This window comes from Dendrobates tinctorius, unplaced genomic scaffold, assembly GCF_039654945.1.
Source record: "Dendrobates tinctorius isolate UK_male_01 unplaced genomic scaffold, ASM3965494v1 ptg000138l, whole genome shotgun sequence".
Classification (NCBI taxonomy): domain Eukaryota; kingdom Metazoa; phylum Chordata; class Amphibia; order Anura; family Dendrobatidae; genus Dendrobates; species Dendrobates tinctorius.
The window spans coordinates 15,399,389-15,421,500 of NW_027361806.1; the positions used below are offsets into that span (position 1 = coordinate 15,399,389).

The window sequence follows — 22,112 nt, forward strand, 5'->3', positions numbered from 1 at the left end:
TGCAAAGCCTTCTCTACCCTGTGCACCGGTGCCGGGCAAAACGAGGGTAAGACAATGTCTTCGTTGATATGAAATGCAGACACAACCTTCGGCAAGAAGGGAGGAGCTGGCCTTAAAACTACCTTATCTTTATAAAAGGTCAGGAACGGCGGTTTACAAGATAAGGCCGCCAATTCCGAAACCCGCCTAATAGACGTTATAGCTACTAGAAAAACGACCTTTCTGGACAGGTAAGGCAAGGAGACCTCTTGCAATGGTTCGAAAGGAGCCTCCTGAAGGGCCCTGAGCACCAAGTTCAGGTCCCATGATTCCGTCGGCGCCTTATAGGGGGGTACTAAATGTGCGACCCCTTGCATAAACGTCCTAACCTGCCAGACGGAAGTGACTTTTCGTTGGAAAAGCACCGACAGGGCCGAGATTTGCGTTCTGAGCGAACTCGGAGCCAACCCTGCGTCCAGCCCTGCCTGTAGAAAAGCCAGTACGTTGGGGATCGAAAAAACCAGAGGAGCCACTTCACGATCCCTACACCAATGGAAAAAAACTTCCCAAGTTCGATGATATACTCTCGCCGAGGAAGGCTTTCGGGCACTCACCATCGTGGCCGCCACATCGCGCCTGAATCCTGCCTGTGTTAACAGCCAAGATTCAATGGCCACGCCGTCAAACACAGGGCCCCTAAGTTCGGATGGCAGATCGGCCCCTGGGACAGTAAATCCGGCCGATCTGGAAGACGCCAGGGTACGTCCACCACTAGTTGGACCAGATCTGCATACCAGGCCCGCCGGGGCCAGTCTGGGGCCAGCAGAATTGCTGGAACCTTCTCTCTCCTTATTTTCCTGATAACTCTTGGAAGCAGCGGGGGGAACAAGTACGGGAGACGAAACTGGCTCCACGGGAGCACCAGAGCGTCTGCTGCGATTGCCTGCGGATCGAGGGATCGAGCGACAAACCTTTGTACTTTGGCATTCTCTCTGGATGCCATAAGGTCCACGTCTGGTGTCCCCCACCGTTGGCAGATCTGCTGAAAGATCTCGGGGTGCAGGGACCATTCCCCTGCCGCGACCCCCTGTCGGCTGAGAAAATCTGCCGCCCAGTTTTCGACTCCTGGAATGTGCACCGCTGAAATTACCACGCGGTTTTTCTCTGCCCAACGCAGTACCAGTCCGACCTCGCGCATGGCTGCCTGGCTGCGCGTGCCCCCTTGATGGTTGACATATGCTACTGCTGTAGCATTGTCCGACTGGATGCGCACCGGCCGGTGTCTCAGGAAACACTGGAAATGTTGCAGGGCCAATCGTATTGCCCGTATCTCCAGAATGTTGATCGGGAGAACTATCTCCTGAACGGACCACCGCCCCTGGGCTATGTGACTCTGGAAAACTGCTCCCCAACCTTGCAGGCTTGCATCGGTCGTCACCACCAACCATTGTTCCGGGGGAAAGGGTTTCCCCTGGACCAGAGACGAGTCGCGAGTCCACCACCGGAGTGAACCTCGTACCAGCGGAGACAACTTGCACCGATGACTGAGAGACAGCAGCCTCCGGTCCCATGCTGTCAAGAGCGCATGCTGAAGCGGACGGAGATGGAACTGGGCAAACGGGATTGCTTCCATCGCCGCCACCATTCTGCCCAACACACTCATGCCGTACCGGATGGATCTGGTGCCCGGCTGTAGAAGGTTCCGTACCCCTTGCTTGATTTTTTGCGCCTTGTCCTGAGGGAGGATCACCAGCCCCCGGGAGGTGTCGAAAATCATGCCTAGGAACACGATTCTTTGGGCTGGAACCAAGGACGACTTGCTCCGATTGATCAACCAGCCCAGACGGGCCAGGGTATCCAGAGTGATACTGACATTGTCCTGGCACTCCTGAAACGACGGCCCCTTTACCAAAAGGTCGTCCAGGTAAGGTAACACCGTTATGCCCCGTGCATGCAGGATGGCCATAACCACCGCCATTATCTTTGTAAAGACTCTGGGGGCAGTGGCTAAGCCGAAGGGCAGAGCCACAAATTGGAAATGACGTCCTCCGATCGCAAATCGCAGGAACCTCTGGTGTGGGGGAAATATCGGAATATGCAGATATGCATCCTGCACATCGATCGAGGCCAGGAATTCCCCTGGATCCATGGCTGCAATGACCGAGCGGAGGGACTCCATCCGGAATCGCCTGACCCTGATGAATCTGTTCAGGATCTTTAGATCCAGTACTGGCCTCACAGTCCCGTCTTTTTTTGGGGACCGAAAACAGATTGGAGTAAAACCCCTGCGACTCTTCGCCCTGCGGCACTGGGGCGATGACCCCTTTGCGCTGTAGCGTCATTATAGCCTGTAACAAACTTTCCGCCTGCGAATCTGTCTTGGAAAGTCGGGAACGGAAGAATCGCTGTGGTGGCCGTCCGACAAACTCTATCTTGTACCCGGACGATATTAGTTCTGCCACCCAAGTGTCGCGTGTCACTGCGACCCAAACGTGGCTGAACCCTAGTAGACGTCCGCCCACTCTGTCGTCCGTAGGTACGGAGCGCCTCCAGTCATTTAGCTGGAGGTTTTTGGGACCTGGCCCCCCTCGCTCTGGGCAAACGGCCTCGGCCTCTACCCAGCGGATTGGCCCTGTAAGAGGCTTGCTTTTCCCTACTCTGGCCATCGTTTGCGGAGGAGTATGCCCTGGCCGAAGTCCCCCCCCCAGGGGCTACGAAAGGGTCGAAAACGCCTCTGCGTTTGCCTGAATGCCGGGCAACTTCTCTGCTGCGGGAGGAAACTACTTCTCCCCCCTGTGGCTTCTGAGATAAGCCTATCCAGCTTCTCACCGAACAGCCGATTGCCCTGAAAAGGCAATGAGGTTAAGGATTTTTTAGAGATAGAATCCGCTTTCCACAGCCTCAGCCATAATGCACGCCTAATGGAGATCGCATTCGCTGCCGCCACAGCCGAACACTCGGCCGCGTCCAGTGAGGCGCTGACAAGATAATCACTCGCTCCTGATATCTGATTTGCCACCTCCAAGACCTCCGCGGGCAGATCCCTGTCTTGGAGGGCCTTATACAGAGCGTCCCCCCACGAAACCATGGCTTTAGCCACCCAAGTTGCCGCAAAGGAGGGGGCCAGAGCCGACCCTGCTGCCTCATATACCGAGCGGGCAAGCCCGTCCATGAGGCGATCAGTTGGGTCCTTTATAGAAGAAACACTGGGTATCGACAATAGCGATCTTGATGCTAAACGTGATACCGGTGGGTCCACTACTGGCGACTCTACCCAACCCTTATGGAGCTCAGGAGGAAACGGATACTTTGCTTGCAGCGCTTTTTGCATTGCCTCCTCAAACTCCGGATGCGTGGCAAACCTTCTATGTGGTCGCCTGGATTTCTTGAAAGAGACCTTGTGCCCTGAGGCTGTGGGCACATCGTCCTCGATCTCTAATGTCTGGTTGACTGCCTCAATGAGACTGTCCACCGAGTCCTGGAACCCCAGGCTTTCTAGATTCCAGGCCTCCTCCTCCTCTCCTTCATCCTGATCGCTCCCTGAGCTCAGCGACGGGGAACGGGATGCCCTAATACCCGCCGCCGAAGCCCCGGAGGGCCCGGCCCCGGTTTCTTCCCCCTGTACTCGCCACGTCCACAAACTAGATCGGCTCACCTGCGCCTCCAATTCAGCCCCTGGACTCACTACCAAGGGGTGGAAGGGGCCTCCATACATTGTTGTTGTAGGAGAGGAACAACGTGGAGGCTGACCCCTGGTTCTGCTCACACGTGCTCGCCTGATGAAGTTATGGGGAAACCGAATCCTCTTATCAGGACGCGTTGCCCCTCTTTTAAAAAATAGTTGTCTGGCAAAAAGTCCCAGATGTGTCCCTCGGTGCGGGAGAGGACACGTGGAGGGTTACTCACACGTGGTCGCCCGTTGATGATTTGGGGAGATCGGATCCTCTCTATAGGATCCGTCGCCCCTGTCTTATCTTCATAGAAAAAAAGGGAAGAAAAAAAAAAAAAAAATCTAGTCTGGAGCTCCAGACTGCGTGTGCCTCCATCAGACACTAAGCAAAAACTGAGTTACGCCCGGCCTAGGGGCGAGGGTGTATGCGGCGGAGGAGGAGCTAACTCTTTTTTTGTACACTTAGTGTCGGCCTCCAGACGGCAGAAGCACACACCCACAGTCTCTGTGTCCCCCAATGAGACGAAGGAGAAATGTACATTATTTCCTCATCATAATGAATAAGTGGGCTGCCTGGCTCGTGTTTCTGTGCCTTAATTTAGCCTGCTATATGTGGATGAGGAGCCAAGAATATCAGCCCCGGCTGGACGGACACTAAAAACTCATTCACACATTATATTTTTCGCCATGAAATCCTGGTAAAATGTGTCATGGACCAGACACGAGAGATCAGCGGGACGATTCGTGCAACTTCACTTTAACGGACCCCGCGGTGATACATTTGTCAAATAGATTTCCATCACTTTGCCTCCACGTAGGGCAGATTGCAAAAACCACCGTAATCTCTGAATGATCAGTACGTCTACAGCGAGACTCACCCTATATGATATGCACAGGAACCAACTACTGAAATATTTAAATGTTCCTCATTAACCTCTTCCCGCCAAAGCCAGTTTTCAATATTTTGCATGTGGGGTGGTGTAAATGGGGGAGAGGGAAGAAAGTAACTACGGTAAATCACTGCTTTTTGGGTTTTGCTTTAACGGCATTCACTAAAACGACAGATTTATACTGTTGTTGCAACTTGCTATGCTATTATATTTTACTGCTTTCACAAAATAAATAGACATCAGTAAATAAATCATTTTAGCTTACAGGAGTGCACCTTCCCACCCACCAGCAGGTGCAAAAATGACATTTCCAGTTCTGCAGGATTCTAATATGTATTCCATGTGTCACAGATAAATATGCAACCACCATATTGTCGGTGTCATCTGGCATTTTATTCCCCTGACAGACAGACAAATTATAAAGCATATTTACCTGCCGGGCAGGTGCCGCTCCTTTGCTTCACATGCTTATGATATTGTTTATGTCACGTGAGCACTGCAGCCCATCAGCAGCCGCTAACACACATTACCTCGCCAACCTAAAGAGAAGCCGTCATCAGGCCATTTACGCCGTGGTGACCAGTCCTCTTTACAAGGCTCCATTCACCCTGAGGGCAGAATACAGCGTGGGTCACCCAGTTATCCCCAAATCCAAACTCTTCAGTATCTCAGATGAGACCGGCTTTTCTTACATCCGTAGAAAGGAGCTAAAGCAAGGATGCCCCTCGTCCTCCTCACGTGATCCTCTGCATCGTACTGTGTAGGTTGTAATATTTTAAAAGATATTGATTTTTTTCGGAGGGGGAATAAATTAAAATCCTCCTGGCCGAGTGCACAACTGACATGGATCACCCCCAGACAGGCGACTTGACAAATCCTCTGGCCAATCGCTTTACATAGTCATTTAGCCAGAGGAAAAAGAAGAAAAAAAAAAAACAGCAGCAAAGTATATAACTAATCACAATATAATCGAGAGGCCACAGATCCCCCCCAGAGAGCCCCCTTTGCTTCTGTATGTAGAACACCCACACCTAGTTTGCCTTAATTTCATGAGATGATGAACTGGACGACTCTTTTTTTTTTTTACAATTTCCTCGCAGTGTTTTGCAATCTCTCATGCACTTCTCAGGCAGATCAGAGCTGAGGTGTAACCACCGCGGGTATTTTCTGTGACTAATTTTACTTCTTCTGAAGTTTTACAGAGAATGCGGTTTTAGCAAAGATTTTAGATCTTAAAGGGCACCCAGTCACAAATGACAAAGAAGCAGAGAAATACTATGAAAGGGGCTGTCCGAGACGTGACATCAGCAGCGCCGCTCACCTCCCCATGCGGAAGCCAGCAGAAATGGACAAGCCCTTTAATATATGGCAAAACAAATAAATTACCACCATGGCTTCATACAATATTGCACTTGTAATAAAGTCATTATACGCCCTTGTGCATGATGCTTATTTTCAAAAAGGTGACAACCAGTAAGGGCAGTCATCAGAGGGGAAGTGCACCCATCTGCAGTACGTGCAGTGACCGCTGCAAGAAGAGGTGGTCGCATGTGCTGTCTTTGCATTTACCTCAATGGGAGGTTCCAAAAAAAAAAAAAAAAAAGTTAAGACAAGTGCGTGTCTCAGTGGTGCATCTATCTAGCAGATATCCATCAGACATTTATGGCACATTCTGCCATCTAAACTGAGAATAACTCTTTAAAACAGAAAGAGGATCCACGCCAAATATACAACTTTCCCACAGGCAGCAGAATATGACTAAGTTCCAGTGGAAAAAATCACTTCCCGATGGATCCGCACATCAAGCTCCATGTATTTAAAAACAATAAGAATGGAAAAAATTCCAGCAACGCCTTCTCCTTCTCTACGACTGAGAATGTAGTCGCACGAGGGCTTCAAGAAAAACTAAAACACTAGGGCCCGGCACAAAAACATACACCAAGATGCAGATCATTGCACAACTATTTCAAAAGCAGAAGTAACCCTATATTGCAGGGCTCAGATGGTTTGGATGCTTTAAAGTTTATTTAATCTTTTGATACTTTCCATGCTAGGAATACCCCCTTCACGATTTACCAACACTCGGCCTCCAAAATTTAATTTTTTTTTCTTATCAAATGTCTAATAATCCTAAGCACAACTTACCTCTGATCGGAGTGATAATTGTCCAGATTTCCATGGGGCAGAAGAGCGGCGGCGGGAAACCGCACCGCAAGTTTACTGCAGTTTTGCAGCAATTACAGGTGATGTCCTGTACACAAATCCATCGCTGCACCCATAGCTTCCACAGATGGACAATTCGATGTAATCCGTGTGCAATTTTGCGAAAAAGTTCTGGGTCACTCATCAAGCACAAAAAGCCGGCAGCTGGAGAGTAAATAAGCAATGGCTATCCTAATAGTCTGAGACTTACAACCACAAATCTGTAACAAACTGACTTTTTTTTTTTTTTTTTTTTACTCCCGGTATCATACAAGTTGCAGTTTTTTGTTTTTTTTTTTAACTAAAGGAACGTCTTTCTTTCGAAGCCAAAAAAAATAAACCTCCAAAAAATGTCAAAAGTTTAAATTCAAATTTACTACCAAGTAACAAATCTGTGAGACATGGATGCAAAAGGAAACCTTAGCTGTGTTTCATGGATCCTAATAGACTTTAATTGCAGACACGTTTCCCCCAGAGTCCAGTGTTGGCGGTCTTACACCACTCCATCCAACACTCCTCATTGTGCTTGGTGATGTACGGCTGTACGCAGCTGCTCAGGCATGAAGCTCCTTGTGGGCCCGCAGTGTTTGTGCTGATGTTATACTAGGTGAGTTCTGGACTCTGCAGTTATGGGGTCAGCAGGGTGTAGGTGACTTTTCTGCCCTCTGTCCCTTAGGTGTCGGTGACACCATTCTGTGACGTTACAGGGTCTACACTTTGTGACAGCGTTGCTTCGTTTCCTAAACGTTTCCATCCTCAGTTATACATCTGTACGTTTCTTGGCTCCTAAATATTCCACCAACAGATTAGTGGAAATTGGGCCATCTTATTACAGCACCATGTTGCGTGGTACACAACGCAGGGTATCGTAGAGATACAATACATGCAGATATCAGCTTTTCTGTGCTAATCTAATATTATACATTTTATTTACAATTTCTGAGCGGAGACCACAGCGGTAACCGCAGCCGCTATCAAATTATATACAAAACGACTATAAATAATTGCTGTGGAAGTAAAGTAAGGTTACCAGATGTTCAAAAAGCCTGGAGACTACAGCCACAGATAAGGCTTTACTGGCTGATAAATATCAAATTCTAATTAAAACTAATAATAGTCATTTTGTTATTTTATTCCTTTTTCACTTTGAAATTTACCACCGTGACTGCTTGAATTACACCAGAAAATAGTTTTGTACAACGGTGAGTTTGGCACCAAATCTAAATGCTGCACCAAGTCAGTGTTCTCCAATCTACAACTGCATGTAAAGGTTTTTGTTTTTTGGGGGACCCCAGAGATCAGTAGAATGAAGGGTCTGCGGTGCTTGTGCTTCCACCGCGGGGGCGCTGCTTAGTATTGCGGCTTACGGTGCAGCACGGTGGCTCAGTGGTTAGAAGCGCTGGGGTCCTGGGTTCGAATCCCACCAAGGACAACATCTGCAAGGAGTTTGTATGTTCTCCCCGTGTTTGCGTGGGTTTCCTCTCAGTACTCCGGTTTCCTCCCACATTCCAAAGACATACTGATAGGGAATTTAGATTGTGAGCCCCATCAGGGACAGCGATGATAAGGTGTGCAAACTGTAAAGCGCTGCGGAATATGTTAGTGCTATATAAAAATAAAGATTATTATTATTATTCTGAGCTCAGCCTCCTAATTTGAATTCAGACGAATCCTTTTATTTGTCATTCACTTGGTGTTAAGAAAGCATATTGTCCGGACACCATATTGGAAGATTGTAGACGACCAGGAAAAGGGTTAAAAGAAAAAAAAAATAATAATAATAATAATAATAATATACTCACCTCAATGCTCATCACCCCTACGGCAGCAGCTCCCGATCCTCCTCCATGTCAAGAAGTGCGTTGCTCGAGGATCGCCTACCGCAGGAGTGGAGGGAGGCAGCGGAAAATGGGAGGGGAGCTACAGTAGGGAGACCAATTTTATTTTATAACCCTTAGGATTGTTACGCTCTGTGGTTTGGAGAGACCCCAGATCACAAAAAACACATTTTATTTGCACAGATTGAGTTCAAAGCAAGTTGAATTTCCTGGGCTGATCGGGACAAACTGCAGAATTGAAATTTTGTCAGATTCGCTCCTCACTACAAAGAAAACCACTTCATAAATGGATCAAAGACTATTTCCATAGAGCAAAACAGCGCCTCCTGTGTCTATAGGCTGCATTAGGCATTGCAAAAACAGCCACTTTCCAAGGAGGTGCGGGGAGAACAGAATTATTTATTAATTTTAAATCACATATAACTGAATGATGAATTGCACAATGCCTGGGACTTGTAGTTCTCACGAGTGCCAGAAAAGACAGCTACTACCCCAATCATAGAATCATAGAATCGTAGAGTTGGAAGGGACCTCCTGGGCCATCTGGTCCAACCCCCTGCTCAAAGCAGGATTCGCTAAATCATCCCAGTCAGATGTCTGTCCAGCCTCTGTTTGAAGACTTCCATTGAAGGAGAACTCACCACTTCTCGTGGCAGCCTGTTCCACTCATTGATCACTCTAACTGTCAAAAAGTTTTTTCTAATATCTAATCTGTGTCTCTTCCCATTCAGTTTCATCCCATTGCTTCTAGTCTTTCCTTGTGCAAATGAGAATAAAGTTGATCCTTCTACAATGTGACAGCCCTTTAGATATTTGTAGACAGCTATTAAGTCTCCTCTCAGTCTTCTCTTTTGCAAACTAAACATTCCCAAATCCTGCAACCTTTCCTCATAAGACAGGGTTTGCAGACCGGTCACCATTCTGGTCGCTCTTTTCTGAACTTGCTCCAGTTTGTTGATGTCTTTTTTAAAATGTGGTGCCCAAAACTGGACACAATATTCCAGATGAGGTCTGACCAAAGAGGAGTAGAGGGAAATAATGACTTCACGTGATCTAGACTGTATGCTTCTGTTAATACATCCTAGAATTGCATTTGCCTTTTTTGCTGCTGCATCACACTGTTGACTCATATTCAGTCTGTGATCTATTAGTATACCCAAGTCTTTTTCACATGTGCTGTCACTTAGCCCTATTCCTCCCATTCTATATATGCTTTTTTCATTTTTATTGCCCAGATGTAGTACTTTGCATTTCTCCCTGTTAAAAACCATTCTGTTAGTTGCTGCCCACTTCTCCAGTTTATTTAAATCTTTTTGAATCCTCTCTCTCTCTCTTCTCTAGTATTAGCTATCCCTCCTAGCTTTGTGTCATCAGCAAATTTAATCAGTTTACCCTCAATTCCTTCATCTAAATCGTTGATAAAGATGTTGAACAATACAGGGCCCAGGACAGAGCCCTGTGGTACCCCACTTGAGACATTCTTCCAACTGGATGTGCAGCCATTTACGACCACTCTTTGGGTCCGATCACTAAGCCAGTTATGAATCCACCTAACAGTTGCCTTGTCCATTCCATACTTAGTCATTTTTTCAATAAGGATTGTATGAGAGACTTTGTCAAATGCTTTGCTGAAGTCAAGATATACTATATCTACAGCATTTCCTTGATCCACCCAATCAGTGATACCGTCATAGAAGGAAATTAAGTTAGTCTGACATGACTTATTAGTTAGAAACCCATGCTGACTCTGTTTAATCACTTCATTCTTATCCAGGTATTGACATACATGTTGTTTAATAATTTGTTCAAAGATCTTTCCTGGTATAGAAGTCAGACTCACCGGCCTATAGTTGCCTGGGTCCACCTTCTTCCCCTTTTTGAAGATAGGAACAACATTTGCTCTTCTCCAGTCTTCTGGCACTTCTCCTGTTCTCCAAGAATTTTCAAAGATTATGGAGAGGGGTTCAAAAATTTCTTCTGCTATCTCCTTCAGTACTCTGAGGTGTAATTCATCTGGACCTGGAGACTTGAATTCATTTAGGTTAGCTAAGTGTTTCCTCACTATCTTTCTGTTTATAGATATCCTGGATTCTTCTATTCCCTTAATAGGACAGTGAATAACAGTTAATGTTGCATTTCCTTTCTGAGAGAAAACAGATGCAAAATAGGAATTTAAAAGTTCAGCCTTCTCAACATCCTGTCTTACCATTTCATCATTTTCATCCTGTAAAAATCCTATAGCATCTTTGACTTTTCTTTTACTTTTGACATATCCCCAAAATCCTTTATTATTGCTTTTGACATCTCTTGCAAGCCTCAGTTCATTTTCAGCTTTAGCTAATCTGATTTGTGCCCTGCAGGTTCTGCAGACAGCATTATATTCTTCTTTAGATATGCCTCCCTCTTTCCATTTTATAAACATTTTTTTCTTCCTTTTTAGCATGTGCTTAAGTTCTGTGTTCATCCATCCTGGTTTCCTTAAATGCTTCCTATTCTTCCCTCTTTTCGGAATTGTTAACAACTGTGCTTTGAGAATTTCATTTTTCAAGATTTCCCATCCTTCCTGGACATTTTTGTCTTTAAGGATATCCAGCCATTGGATCCCTCCAATTCTCTTTCTGAATCCCTTAAAATCTGCCTTTCTGAAATCTAACCTTGACGTCTGAGTCTTCACAGGTCTTCCTCCTCTAGTTATCCAAAATTCTAAAATAGCATGGTCGCTACCTCCTAGGGTCCCAGCCACTTTTACCTCCTCAACCATTTCCTCCCTGTTTATAAGGATTAGATCCAAGGTAGCAGTTCCCCTTGTTTTCTCCCCTACCTTTTGGAAGATAAAGTTGTCAGCAAGAGAGGATAAGAATTTCCTTGACCTGTTAGTTTTGCCTGAGAGAGATTCCCAACAAATGTCTGGATAGTTGAAATCTCCCATGACAACTATGTCATATTTTTTGGAGAACTTGGCCATCTGATGCATAAAGAGTTCATCTATATCTTCGGCTTGCACAGGCGGCCTGTAGTAAATGCCTACAATGGTGTCCTTTCCATTGTTCTGTCCTTGTATTCTTACCCAAACAGTTTCCACAGAACTCCCAGTCTCTGAAGCTTCAATCTCTGTGCAGATATATGCGTTTCGAACATACAATGCGACACCCCCTCCTCGTTTATCAAGTCTGTTTCTTGCAAATAAGTTGTATCCTTCTAGTCTTGTATTCCAATCATGTGTATTGTCCCACCAAGTTTCAGTGATTCCAATGACATCATATTTCTTTTCCTGTGTTAGTAGTTCCAATTCTCCTTGTTTGTTGCCCATGCTTTGTGCATTAGTATAGAAACATTTTAGTTTGTGATTGGTTTCTCTTTCTCCAATATTTTTATTAATTAGATTCTTTCGTCTTTGTTCTTCCTTTCCACTTCTAATAGCAGAGTTCTCAATAGCATTTGTCAGGTGTATGGCTTTTTCTGGTCTTTTGCTTCCCTTCCCATGTTGTTCTAGTTTAAAGCTCTCCTTACAAGTGTAGCAAGGCGACTTCCAAATACATGCTTTCCAGTCTTCGTAAGGTGCACCCCATCTCTAGCAAGTAGTCCATCGTATAAGTAGTTCACTCCGTGATCCAGAAATCCAAATCGTTGCTGACGGCACCATCGACGTAGCCAGTTGTTCACCTGCAGAATCTTATTCCACCTCCTTGTTCCATGGCCATCCACTGGGAGGATGGAAGAGAAGACCACCTGCGCTCCCAGTTCTTTCACTTTGTGACATATAAACCTCAGAAAGAAAATTCCCCAGATTACTACTAATTCATATATAAAAGATTGTGGTGGTTCAAAAGAAAAAGAAAAAAAAAAAAAAATTACTGACGGATGGTGCACGAGACATCGCCATGATGGCAAAAGGTTTTAGCACGTTCAAAAGGAAAGAAAACAAATGGGTATCTCCTCCAAATCAGACCCGTAAAGAGGCCAGGAAAACCCTTCGCTGACTACACAAAAGAAGAGGGTAACTTGCTTGCCGCTTTGCCCGTCCCTTTGCTATGCAGGATGAAATCATTCTGCCATCCCTTACCGCATAGTGGCAGCTTACCTGGTAGATAAATTTAACAGCCAGTTAAAAAAAAAAATAATTTTTTGTCTCACTAGCTACAAACACAAAATTCTAGCAAAGATTGTGCAGTTCACCCTGCAGGTACTAGGGCTTCTTCATGCCTGCAACCACAGGTATACAGGTATACATATCACTTGCAAATACGGGGCCGATTCATAAAATAATTTTTGAAAAAATTCTGGACGGTTCCAAAAGCGCATATAGTTAAGCCAAAATTGAGGCTTCAGAAGTTATTTTTATGCCAGTCCTGGCCAGTGCCATTAACATTTATAAAAATAAAGAATAAATACATATGCAGTTTAGCTGGAGGGGGCGAGGTGAACGAGGCCGCCAAATTTGTCATAATTTCCTGCAAGAAAAATGGTGCAACTACAGCATAAATGTACTCCAGCTTCTTGGGTGGCGCAAGAAAATTATTTGCCAAGGCATTAAAAAAGTGCTGTCCTTTTGATGAATTTGGTTCATCTGACTCCAGTTCACTGCTGGGAAAATGCCAGTGTTGATGAATCAGGCCCAGGACTCCATGTATTGTCTCTCTGGCAAGAGTGATAGGGAGCAGTCATGTGGCTTATCTGGATCACATCTAACAAAGTCCAAAGAGAAGATGAAGCAACTTTGCAGAACATCTGATAATTTTTACCATTCCCGTTGTAAATACAGCTCGTCTACAGACTTGTGTGTCTCTACTTTTACAAACAATAAGCAAACTCTGTGTTGTCTGATTCTAAATAATTGAACCTATTGAGCCTGCCAAAGGGTGGGATATACAAAACTCAGGCTGGGTTCACATCATGCCTTTTTTTTTTTTTTTAAATCACTTTTTGCAGAAACCGTACGTCCATAACAACGAGCAAACCATTTACAATTTATTTCTAATCCTGCGGTGCAGAATCACAAACTTTTAGGAAGCTGCTTTTTTAGCAGATGCACAATAACAAATGCATGACGATCGGGGGGACCCCGGCCTCAGAGAAGCCCGTGGCCAAAGCGACAGCTGCAGTCTACAAGATTGTACCCAACTAACACAAAAGGCCCTGGTCCAGGCCAGTAACCACTTTTAATTAGTTTTTAACCCCCTTAAGAAAAAAGGCAATTTTTCATTTCTGCACTTTGTTTTTTTCCCTCCCCTTCCTCCAGGATCTATAACTTTTTTTTTTTTTTTTTTATTTCTCCACTGACATCTTACAAGTGCTTAGTTGTTTGTTTTTTACAGGACGAGTTGTAGAAATACTGTGACAAACAAGGAGGCCTTGGTGATGACATCTCGTGGGAATCCAATGGACTTCGGGGTGATGGCTGCTATGTTAGTAGCCTTTCAAATGCTGCATTTAAGTAGTTAAAGTGTTGCAATCGGACCTAGTATTAATCACTACTTTTAGTTTTGGGTACCAGTTGTATAACAGCCAAAGATAGTATTGGGGGCTAAAGGAGGACCTAAATAATATTAGAAGATGGTTTTGACATTATTGCTAATTCATGATATTTACCGTACATGTTTTTGTTATTTTTTTTTTACTCACAGAACATCTCTTCTGCTGAACGCCTGCAACTGATGTTGCAAACCTGATTACATCCCATTCATTTCCGCCTCTGCATAAATCCAGTAACGAGCTCTGTCTGCAAAATTTAAAAGATCAGAAAACAACAATAAGTTACCTACTGTCCATGAATCAAGCATTTATCACACACATTTCTGCACTCAGAATGTCATGGCATAAAAAGTAAATAAAAATCATGAGGCAACTCTGCTCCTATGCAGACCTGTGCATCTCTATGGTCAGAGTACAAACCCTGCACCGTCTAAGACCTCACGCCAAAAAAAAAAAAAAAAAAAAAAAGTCTGATTTTCACTTATGGATAAATAAGGTGAAGAAAAATAAATTTTTAGCTGCAGAATTTTCAACCGTGAATAAAACCTAACATTAGACCACAGAAACTGACATCTTTACTACCTAGAGACACACAATTACTTCTCAATAGCAATCAAATCTCCAATAAATTACCACCACGTGACAGCGTCCCAAAGGCGGGAGCCTACGGCAGTCAGCGTCCCAAAGGCGGGAGCCTACGGCAGTCAGCGTCCCAAAGGCGGGAGCCTACGGCAGTCAGCGTCCCAAAGGCGGGAGCCTACGGCAGTCAGCGTCCCAAAGGCGGGAGCCTACGGCAGTCAGCGTCCCAAAGGCGGGAGCCTACGGCAGTCAGCGTCCCAAAGGCGGGAGCCTACGGCAGTCAGCGTCCCAAAGGCGGGAGCCTACGGCAGTCAGCGTCCCAAAGGCGGGAGCCTACAGCAGTCAGCGTCCCAAAGGCGGGAGCCTACAGCAGTCAGCGTCCCAAAGGCGGGAGCCTACAGCAGTCAGCGTCCCAAAGGCAGGAGCCTAGAAACTTAATGGAAAGCGCCTCCTGATGAAGTATTGAGATGAAACATGCGTTGGGGCGGTGGAGACGCTTCCATTTAGTTCATATTTAAGTAACACCATCTTGCAGACCCGGATATTATGTCCTATTGGATACAATTAGCATGATAGACACAGGTGACTATTTACATGGTATATGGATTGGCATCCCCATTTTTTGCAATGTACAGTAGTATGTTTGTGTGTAAATAATTTTAATATATATCTAATTTAATAAAATAATTTTAAGGGTTTCTACGCCTCTGGTTATTTGTTAACCATTTGTTTTGTTTGAAAAAATACATTTGACCATTTAGTGTTAAAATATAAGGAGCCGACACCACCCATGAGGTATGCAGAAATAGGTGCTTCAAACCCATACACCAAAACAAAGCAAGTATAGCAACACACAAAAAACAAGACTTACCAAATACCATGATAAGAGTTCGGGTAAAAAATACCAGCTGGCATAGAAAATACACTGTATAAAGTGCAAAGAAAATCTGTGCAATATATGAGTCTAACAATAAATCTTGAAGTAATTTTAAATATTACTAAATTGTATACTAAAAAATAAAGCCAAGGAGGGATACCAAATAAAAATAAGTGAATACACGATGTAACCCCACAGGAATTGTCATGAATGCGACTTCCTCAAGGGTAATATTTGACCACTTAGATGTTGCTGACAACTTCCGACAGCAGTACTGAACAGTAACAGCTCCATCGAGAATATGCGCAAGGTACCAACGGGTTAAACATGACAGCCAGAGGCCCTCCTGAAGGCCTCCATCACCGCCATCTTTGTACTCCGATAAGTTGTGCTTCAGAGGAGATTGTCATTTTTGCTATATACTGCAATACTGAAGTATTCCATAGCACAAGTGATCAACCAATCAAAACATTAATTCCTCTTGGGGAAAAAAGTGAGATCATTTAAAAAAATAAAGTTTTTAAATGTACGATATAAAAGTTGGAATCACGCCCCTCTTCCCAATATAAAAATGAGTTAAAGAAAAAATATTCTTAAAATTGGATCTATAAACTTGTCAAGCTTACTGCACCCTACAGTAAAGGATATTAAAAAAAAAAAAAAAAAAAACCACTGAAAACAAATTTTGGGTTAGTTTGATTTTCCAACTTAAGAAAAAAAAAAAAAGCAATCAAAACATTCTACAGACCCCAAAATTATGCAAATAAAATATATTACAGCTCACCATGAAAATAACAACCAAAAACATTTTTTGATACAAAGTCTATTTTTTTAACCACCAACACATATGAAACTTGAATAGTTTTTTTCTTATCATAATGGAACGGATTTCAAAGGCAATTTTTTTCTACAGAGTGACAGTCATATAAATTAAATACAGAAATAAAAGAAATAAAAAGTTTGCGGGTCGGCGGGGGGGAGGGTGGAAAGGAAAAATGTACATTTCAAATAACGAACTTCATAACTGGCAGATTTTTTTTTTTTTGTAATTTGGAATTGGAAGTGTATGAAAATAAAGCAAAGACTATACTTGATGCAACCCCACGAGCTAATAATAATAGGAATGACGCAAGAAATTACAATTCATTACATGCAACACATCGGAGGTCCCATCTCAATACCACTAGGATCTTAACACTTCGCTCTACGTTACACACCCAAAAACACCACAAATGAGTCATGTGCCAAAGGATCCCATCACTAAAATTTGCATAATCAAATTCACACCAAAAGAAGAGAACCGGTGTCAGGACAGCCCATAAAAGGAAGAAATTTGAATAGATAAGGGATTTGCATAACCTGTAATTGTGCCATGTATAAATAATAAAAATGACTTTACACAAACAGCTATAAGGCAAAAGTACCGTAGCATGGGATCTCCCCTTTTTTGGGTAATGGTCCCCTGACTATAAAAATTGATCAGAGGAGTTCTAGTGGCTTGAACCCCCAGAGATCAGGTGTGATCTTGTAGGATAACTGGCACTAAATGTGCAATTTCCTGGCAGCACCGCCACAGGAGAAATTAAGCATTACACTGCACCCATTGTGCTGTGAGTAAAGCCCAGACATGCCAGGTCCTACAGAAAGAAAAAGTCTTTGTGGTGGTAGAGAAGAGGGTGACATCATCCCCACCTCTATTAAAGAATCAGTACAACTGGCAAATAGGTCGTGCAATGGAAGCTCCAAAAGTCTCAGGGAAATGTTGCATATAGAGGAGTTTTAGCATTTCAAAGATTTTCAGACCAGGGCTAAGTACAGATAATAACTTCCCCTATTATGGCACATGATGATAATTAGTCCATTGTTCAAGGTGCAAGTAGCTACAATTGTAAATAGTGATTCCAACCTTGCATACACACAGCTGTCCTGTTACCTATATAGTAGGTCTTAAATGGGTTTTATAGGCAAAAAATATATCATATAAAAGATTATGATTAATATAGTTATATTCATCATTGTCCTGATCCTCCTGCAGCCATTCTATACCAGCTCCCAGCAGACTGCTTATTTCAGCAGCAGTCGATGCATACAGACATGGGGATGCACAACCTGCGGCCTTCAATGCCGTTCTGTGCACATGGCCTTTTTTACATAAGTTGCTTGCGTGTATTCTAATTGTCAGAATAAAAGAGGGGGGCGCATAACTTAGGAGCAAGTGAAGAATGGTGCACGGCGTGGCCATATATTGACTTGAGGGTTTCCTGACCACTCAGGCCTCGTGCATGGATGGTCTCTGAGGAGCATCAAGAGGAAACGGGACCTCAATTCTCCAAGTGGTGGAAGACATGGAAGTGTAAGCAGCACCCATCACCTTATGGGCATATAGTTTACACATGCATAGAATAAGTTTGAATAAGGCTCTCAGATTGTGCACCTGATATAAAGAAATAAGGGGGCTGACTTAGCTGTTAAAATGAACTGCCACTACACACAGACGTCTCCAGGACATGGGCTACAAGTGTCACATTCCTTGTGTCACCCACTCATGACCAATAGACAACACCAGAAGCGTCTTACCTGACTGAGCCAAGGAGAAAAGGAACCGGACTGTTGTCAGTGGTCCAAGGTGTTTTCAGATGAAAGTACATTTTGCATTTCATTTGGAAATCGCGGTCCCAGAGTCTGGAGGAAGAGTGGAGAGGACACAATCCAAGCTGCTGGAGGTCTAGTGTGAAGTCTCCACAGTCAGTGATGGTTTGGGGAGCCATGTCATCTGCTGGTGTAGGTCCACTGTGTTTTATCAAGACCAAAGTCAGCGCAGCCGTCTACCAGGACATTTTAGAGCACTTCATGCTTCCCTCTGCCGACAAGCTTTTTGGAGATGGAAATGTCATTCTCCAGCAGGACTTGGCCCCTGTCCACACTGCCAAAAGTACCAATACCTGGTGTACACACAACAGTATCACTGTGCTTCATTGGCAGCAAACTCGCCTGACCTTAACCCCATAGAGAATCTATGGAGTATTGTTAAGAGGAAGATGAGAGACACCAGACCCAACAATGCAGACGAGCTGAAGGCTGCTATCAAAGCAACCTGGGCTTCCATAACCCCTCAGCAGTGCCACAGGCTGATCGCCTCCATGCCACGCCGCATTGATGCAGTAACTGATGCAAAAGGAGCCCAACCAAGTAGGGGGCATTTAATGAATATACATTTCGATAAGACAATATTTCAGATTTTAAAATCATTTTACAAGCTGGTGTTATAAAGTATTCTAATTTACTGAGATGATGACTTTTGGGTTTTCATTGGCTGTAAGCCATAATCATCAACATTAACAGAAATAAACCCATGAAATAGATCACTCTGTGTGTAATCACTGTAGATCAGGAGTGGGCAATTAATTTTCCTGAGGGGCCACATGAAAGACCATGACTGTTGTGGAGGGCCGAACCAATATGCCGAAATTAATTCTACTCTATATTAATAACAATATTTTATAATTATATTATTGATAATTATATTATTAATTGTATCACTTAATACTGAGCAGAATTAAGTATGCTGACATCCTCCTAAATATCGTATGAGCCCCCACACAGCCTCCCTATATACATGAGCCCCACACAGCCTCCCTATATAAACTGCATGAGCCCTACACAGCCTCCCTATATATAGCATGAGCCCCAAGCAGCCTCCCCATATGCTGCATGAGCCCCACACAGCCTCCCTATATATACTGCATAAGCCCCACACAGCCTCCCTATATATACTGCATAAGCCCCACACAGCCTCCCTATATATACTGCATAAGCCCCACACTGCCTCCCTATATACACTGCATGAGCCCCACACAGCCTCCCCATATATACTGCATGACCCCACACAGCCTCCCTATATATACTGCATAAGCCCCACACAGCCTCCCTATATATACTGCATAAGCCCCACACTGCCTCCCTATATACACTGCATGAGCCCCACACAGCCTCCCTATATACACTGCATGAGCCCCACACAGCCTCCCCATATACACTGCATGAGCCCCACACAGCCTCCCCATATATACTGCATGAGCCCCACACAGCCTCCCTATATATACTGCATAAGCCCCACACAGCCTCCCTATATATACTGCATAAGCCCCACACTGCCTCCCTACACTGCATGAGCCCCACACAGCCTCCCCATATATACTGCATGAGCCCCACAGCCTCCCTATATATACTGCATAAGCCCCACACAGCCTCCCCATATAAACTGCATGAGCCCCACACAGCCTCCCTATATATACTGCATAAGCCCCACAGCCTCCCTATATATACTGCATGAGCCCCACACAGTCTTCCCATATACTGCACGAGCCCCACACAGCCTCCTTATGTGCCACACGAGGCCCCCATAGCCTCCCCTTGAGCAGCACAACACCTCCCATAGCCTCCCCTTGTGCAGCATGACACCCCCATAGCGTCCCCTTGTAAAGCTCAACACCCCCATAGCCTCCCCTTGTAAAGCTCAACACCCCCATAGCCTCCCCTTGTAAAGCTCAACACTCCCATAGCCTCCCCTTGTAAAGCTCAACACCCCCATAGCCTCCCCTTGTAAAGCTCAACACCCCATAGCCTCCCCTTGTAAAGCTCAGCACCCCCATAGCCTCCCCTTGTAAAGCTCGACTCCCCCATAGCCTCCCCTTGTAAATCTCAACTCCCCCATAGCCTCCCCATGCCCACCCAAACATGCCATAAACATGAAAAAAAATGAACACTACATACCCACCTCGGTTCTGTTGCCTGACGCTCTGCTTATCTCCCTGGCTCTGGTGCGCTGACTCTCCGCACCGCAGCACACAGCGGACGCAATGAAATGACGTCATCGCGTCAGCCGTTTCCCACGCTGAATGGTGGAGGAAGTGGCCGGAGGCCCCTCCTCCACGCGAGCAGGTGGGCACGGTGCGGCCCGTGAACAGCAGTTTTCCTGCCTCTCGGCTGTCTCGTTCCGCGGACCGGACTGAGACAGCCAAAGGGCTAGATGTGGTCCGCGGGCCGCACTTTGCCCAGGTCTGTTCTAAATAATATATAAGATACACTTTTTGTGATGAAGTGAAATAAATTAACTTTTTGATGATATTCTAATTTTGTGAGAAGCGCCTGTACATACAGAGCAGCACAGATTCATCTCAGCTAAAAGCAGAGAGCCTTAGATCAGGAATAGAACAGACATTTATAGGACATTTCAAATTCTTATGAAAACATTTATAGCACATACTGCATTGTACTGAACCCAATTTATTGTATATTTTGAGTTGGAGTCGGACCATTTTTTGCCGACTCCACTGTCCTGTTGGGAAGCTAAAACTATATCATTAAAGGTCTATTACTTGTCAAAAATAATTTATGAATATTTTGCATCAACTTTTTTTTCCCCAAGTGGACTTGGTACGGATCTGCTCCAAAGCCCACCCCAAAAAATTGCTCAGAAAACAGAAGAAAGTGATTCCTGAATCTTTTTTTTTTTTTTTTTATAAAGTGTAGTGTACACTAAACCTAAAGCACCAATTTAAAAATAAACTAAAAACTCTTTTTGGAAGCAGCTCCAGAGATATTGAGCTGAATGCTTTGTGTGCTGGATAATGAAATACCCAGTTAGGGTAAGTGCACACGTTGCGGATGGTGCTGCGGATTTTTCTGCGCGGATTTGGCAAAATCCGCATGTAAATCCGCAGGTCAAAAGACCTGTGTTTTACCTGCGGATTAGCCTGCGGTTTGACACCTAATCATGGAGCAGGTGTCAAACCGCTGTGGAATCCGCACAAAGAAGTGACATGCTGCGGTTTTAAAACTGCAGCAAATCCACAGCATGTGCACAGCATTTTTTTTTCCCCATTGATTTTAAAGGTACTGTACAACGCAGCAAAATCTGCTGCGGATCCGCAGCAGAATCCGCAACGTGTGCACATACCCTAATGTGCCTTCATCCTATGCCAGCCACAGACTGTCCCACTATGTAGCTGGTCTAAAGTGGAGAAGTCTGAAGTGAAGCACCATGCACTTCATCCACGCACAAAAAAAAACAAAAAAAAAACACATTTGGCTATAGCCTATACCGAAGCAGAGATCAGGCTGGATTGCTCTCCTTCTAGATCTCGAGGTTACAGAACTTATAAACAATTTGCAGTTCCAAAAAAACAAGGAAATCAGAAGATGATGAATATAACAAAATCAGCATCATATCCTACAACCAGCCAATTACACTGTGGTTAACAGCTGCCGCTAATAAACAGGATACAGCCAAAGTGTTTACCCAGCAGCAAGAAAACACAGATAATCCAGGACTGCAACAAGAGGGCAGCAACTGTTTACATTCTTTAGAAGTAACATTGTAATCCCAAATAACACACTGCTCATCTACAATATGAAAAATGATATTTTCTTGTTCAGCAGCAATATCCTAAAATGTGCAATTGTATATACAAACAATGGCATATGGCTTCTACAAGCACTGCAGCCTCAACAAACAACTGATCAGGGGGCGTGCTGGGAGTTTGAGCCCCACCAAACGTCATTGCCTTTCCTTAGGATAGGTCACTAATATCAAAGAACTGGAA

The 22,112-nt window shown here is 44.5% G+C and overlaps 1 protein-coding gene across 7 annotated transcripts in view; it reads right to left on the bottom strand.

The window, feature by feature from the left end:
* The window catches only part of JAK1 (Janus kinase 1), a 127,606-nt gene that overhangs the window by 58,154 nt on the left and 47,340 nt on the right, over nucleotides 1–22,112 (bottom strand). For 6 of the 7 annotated variants that reach the window (XM_073544686.1, XM_073544683.1, XM_073544684.1 and 3 more), the window contains exon 2: nucleotides 14,202–14,298. The exons of the other annotated variant lie outside the window; for it this stretch is intronic. In XM_073544686.1, coding sequence (XP_073400787.1) covers nucleotides 14,202–14,298 — 97 coding nt within the window. The remainder of the gene's footprint in view (nucleotides 1–14,201; nucleotides 14,299–22,112) is intronic. 7 annotated transcript variants of the gene reach the window in all.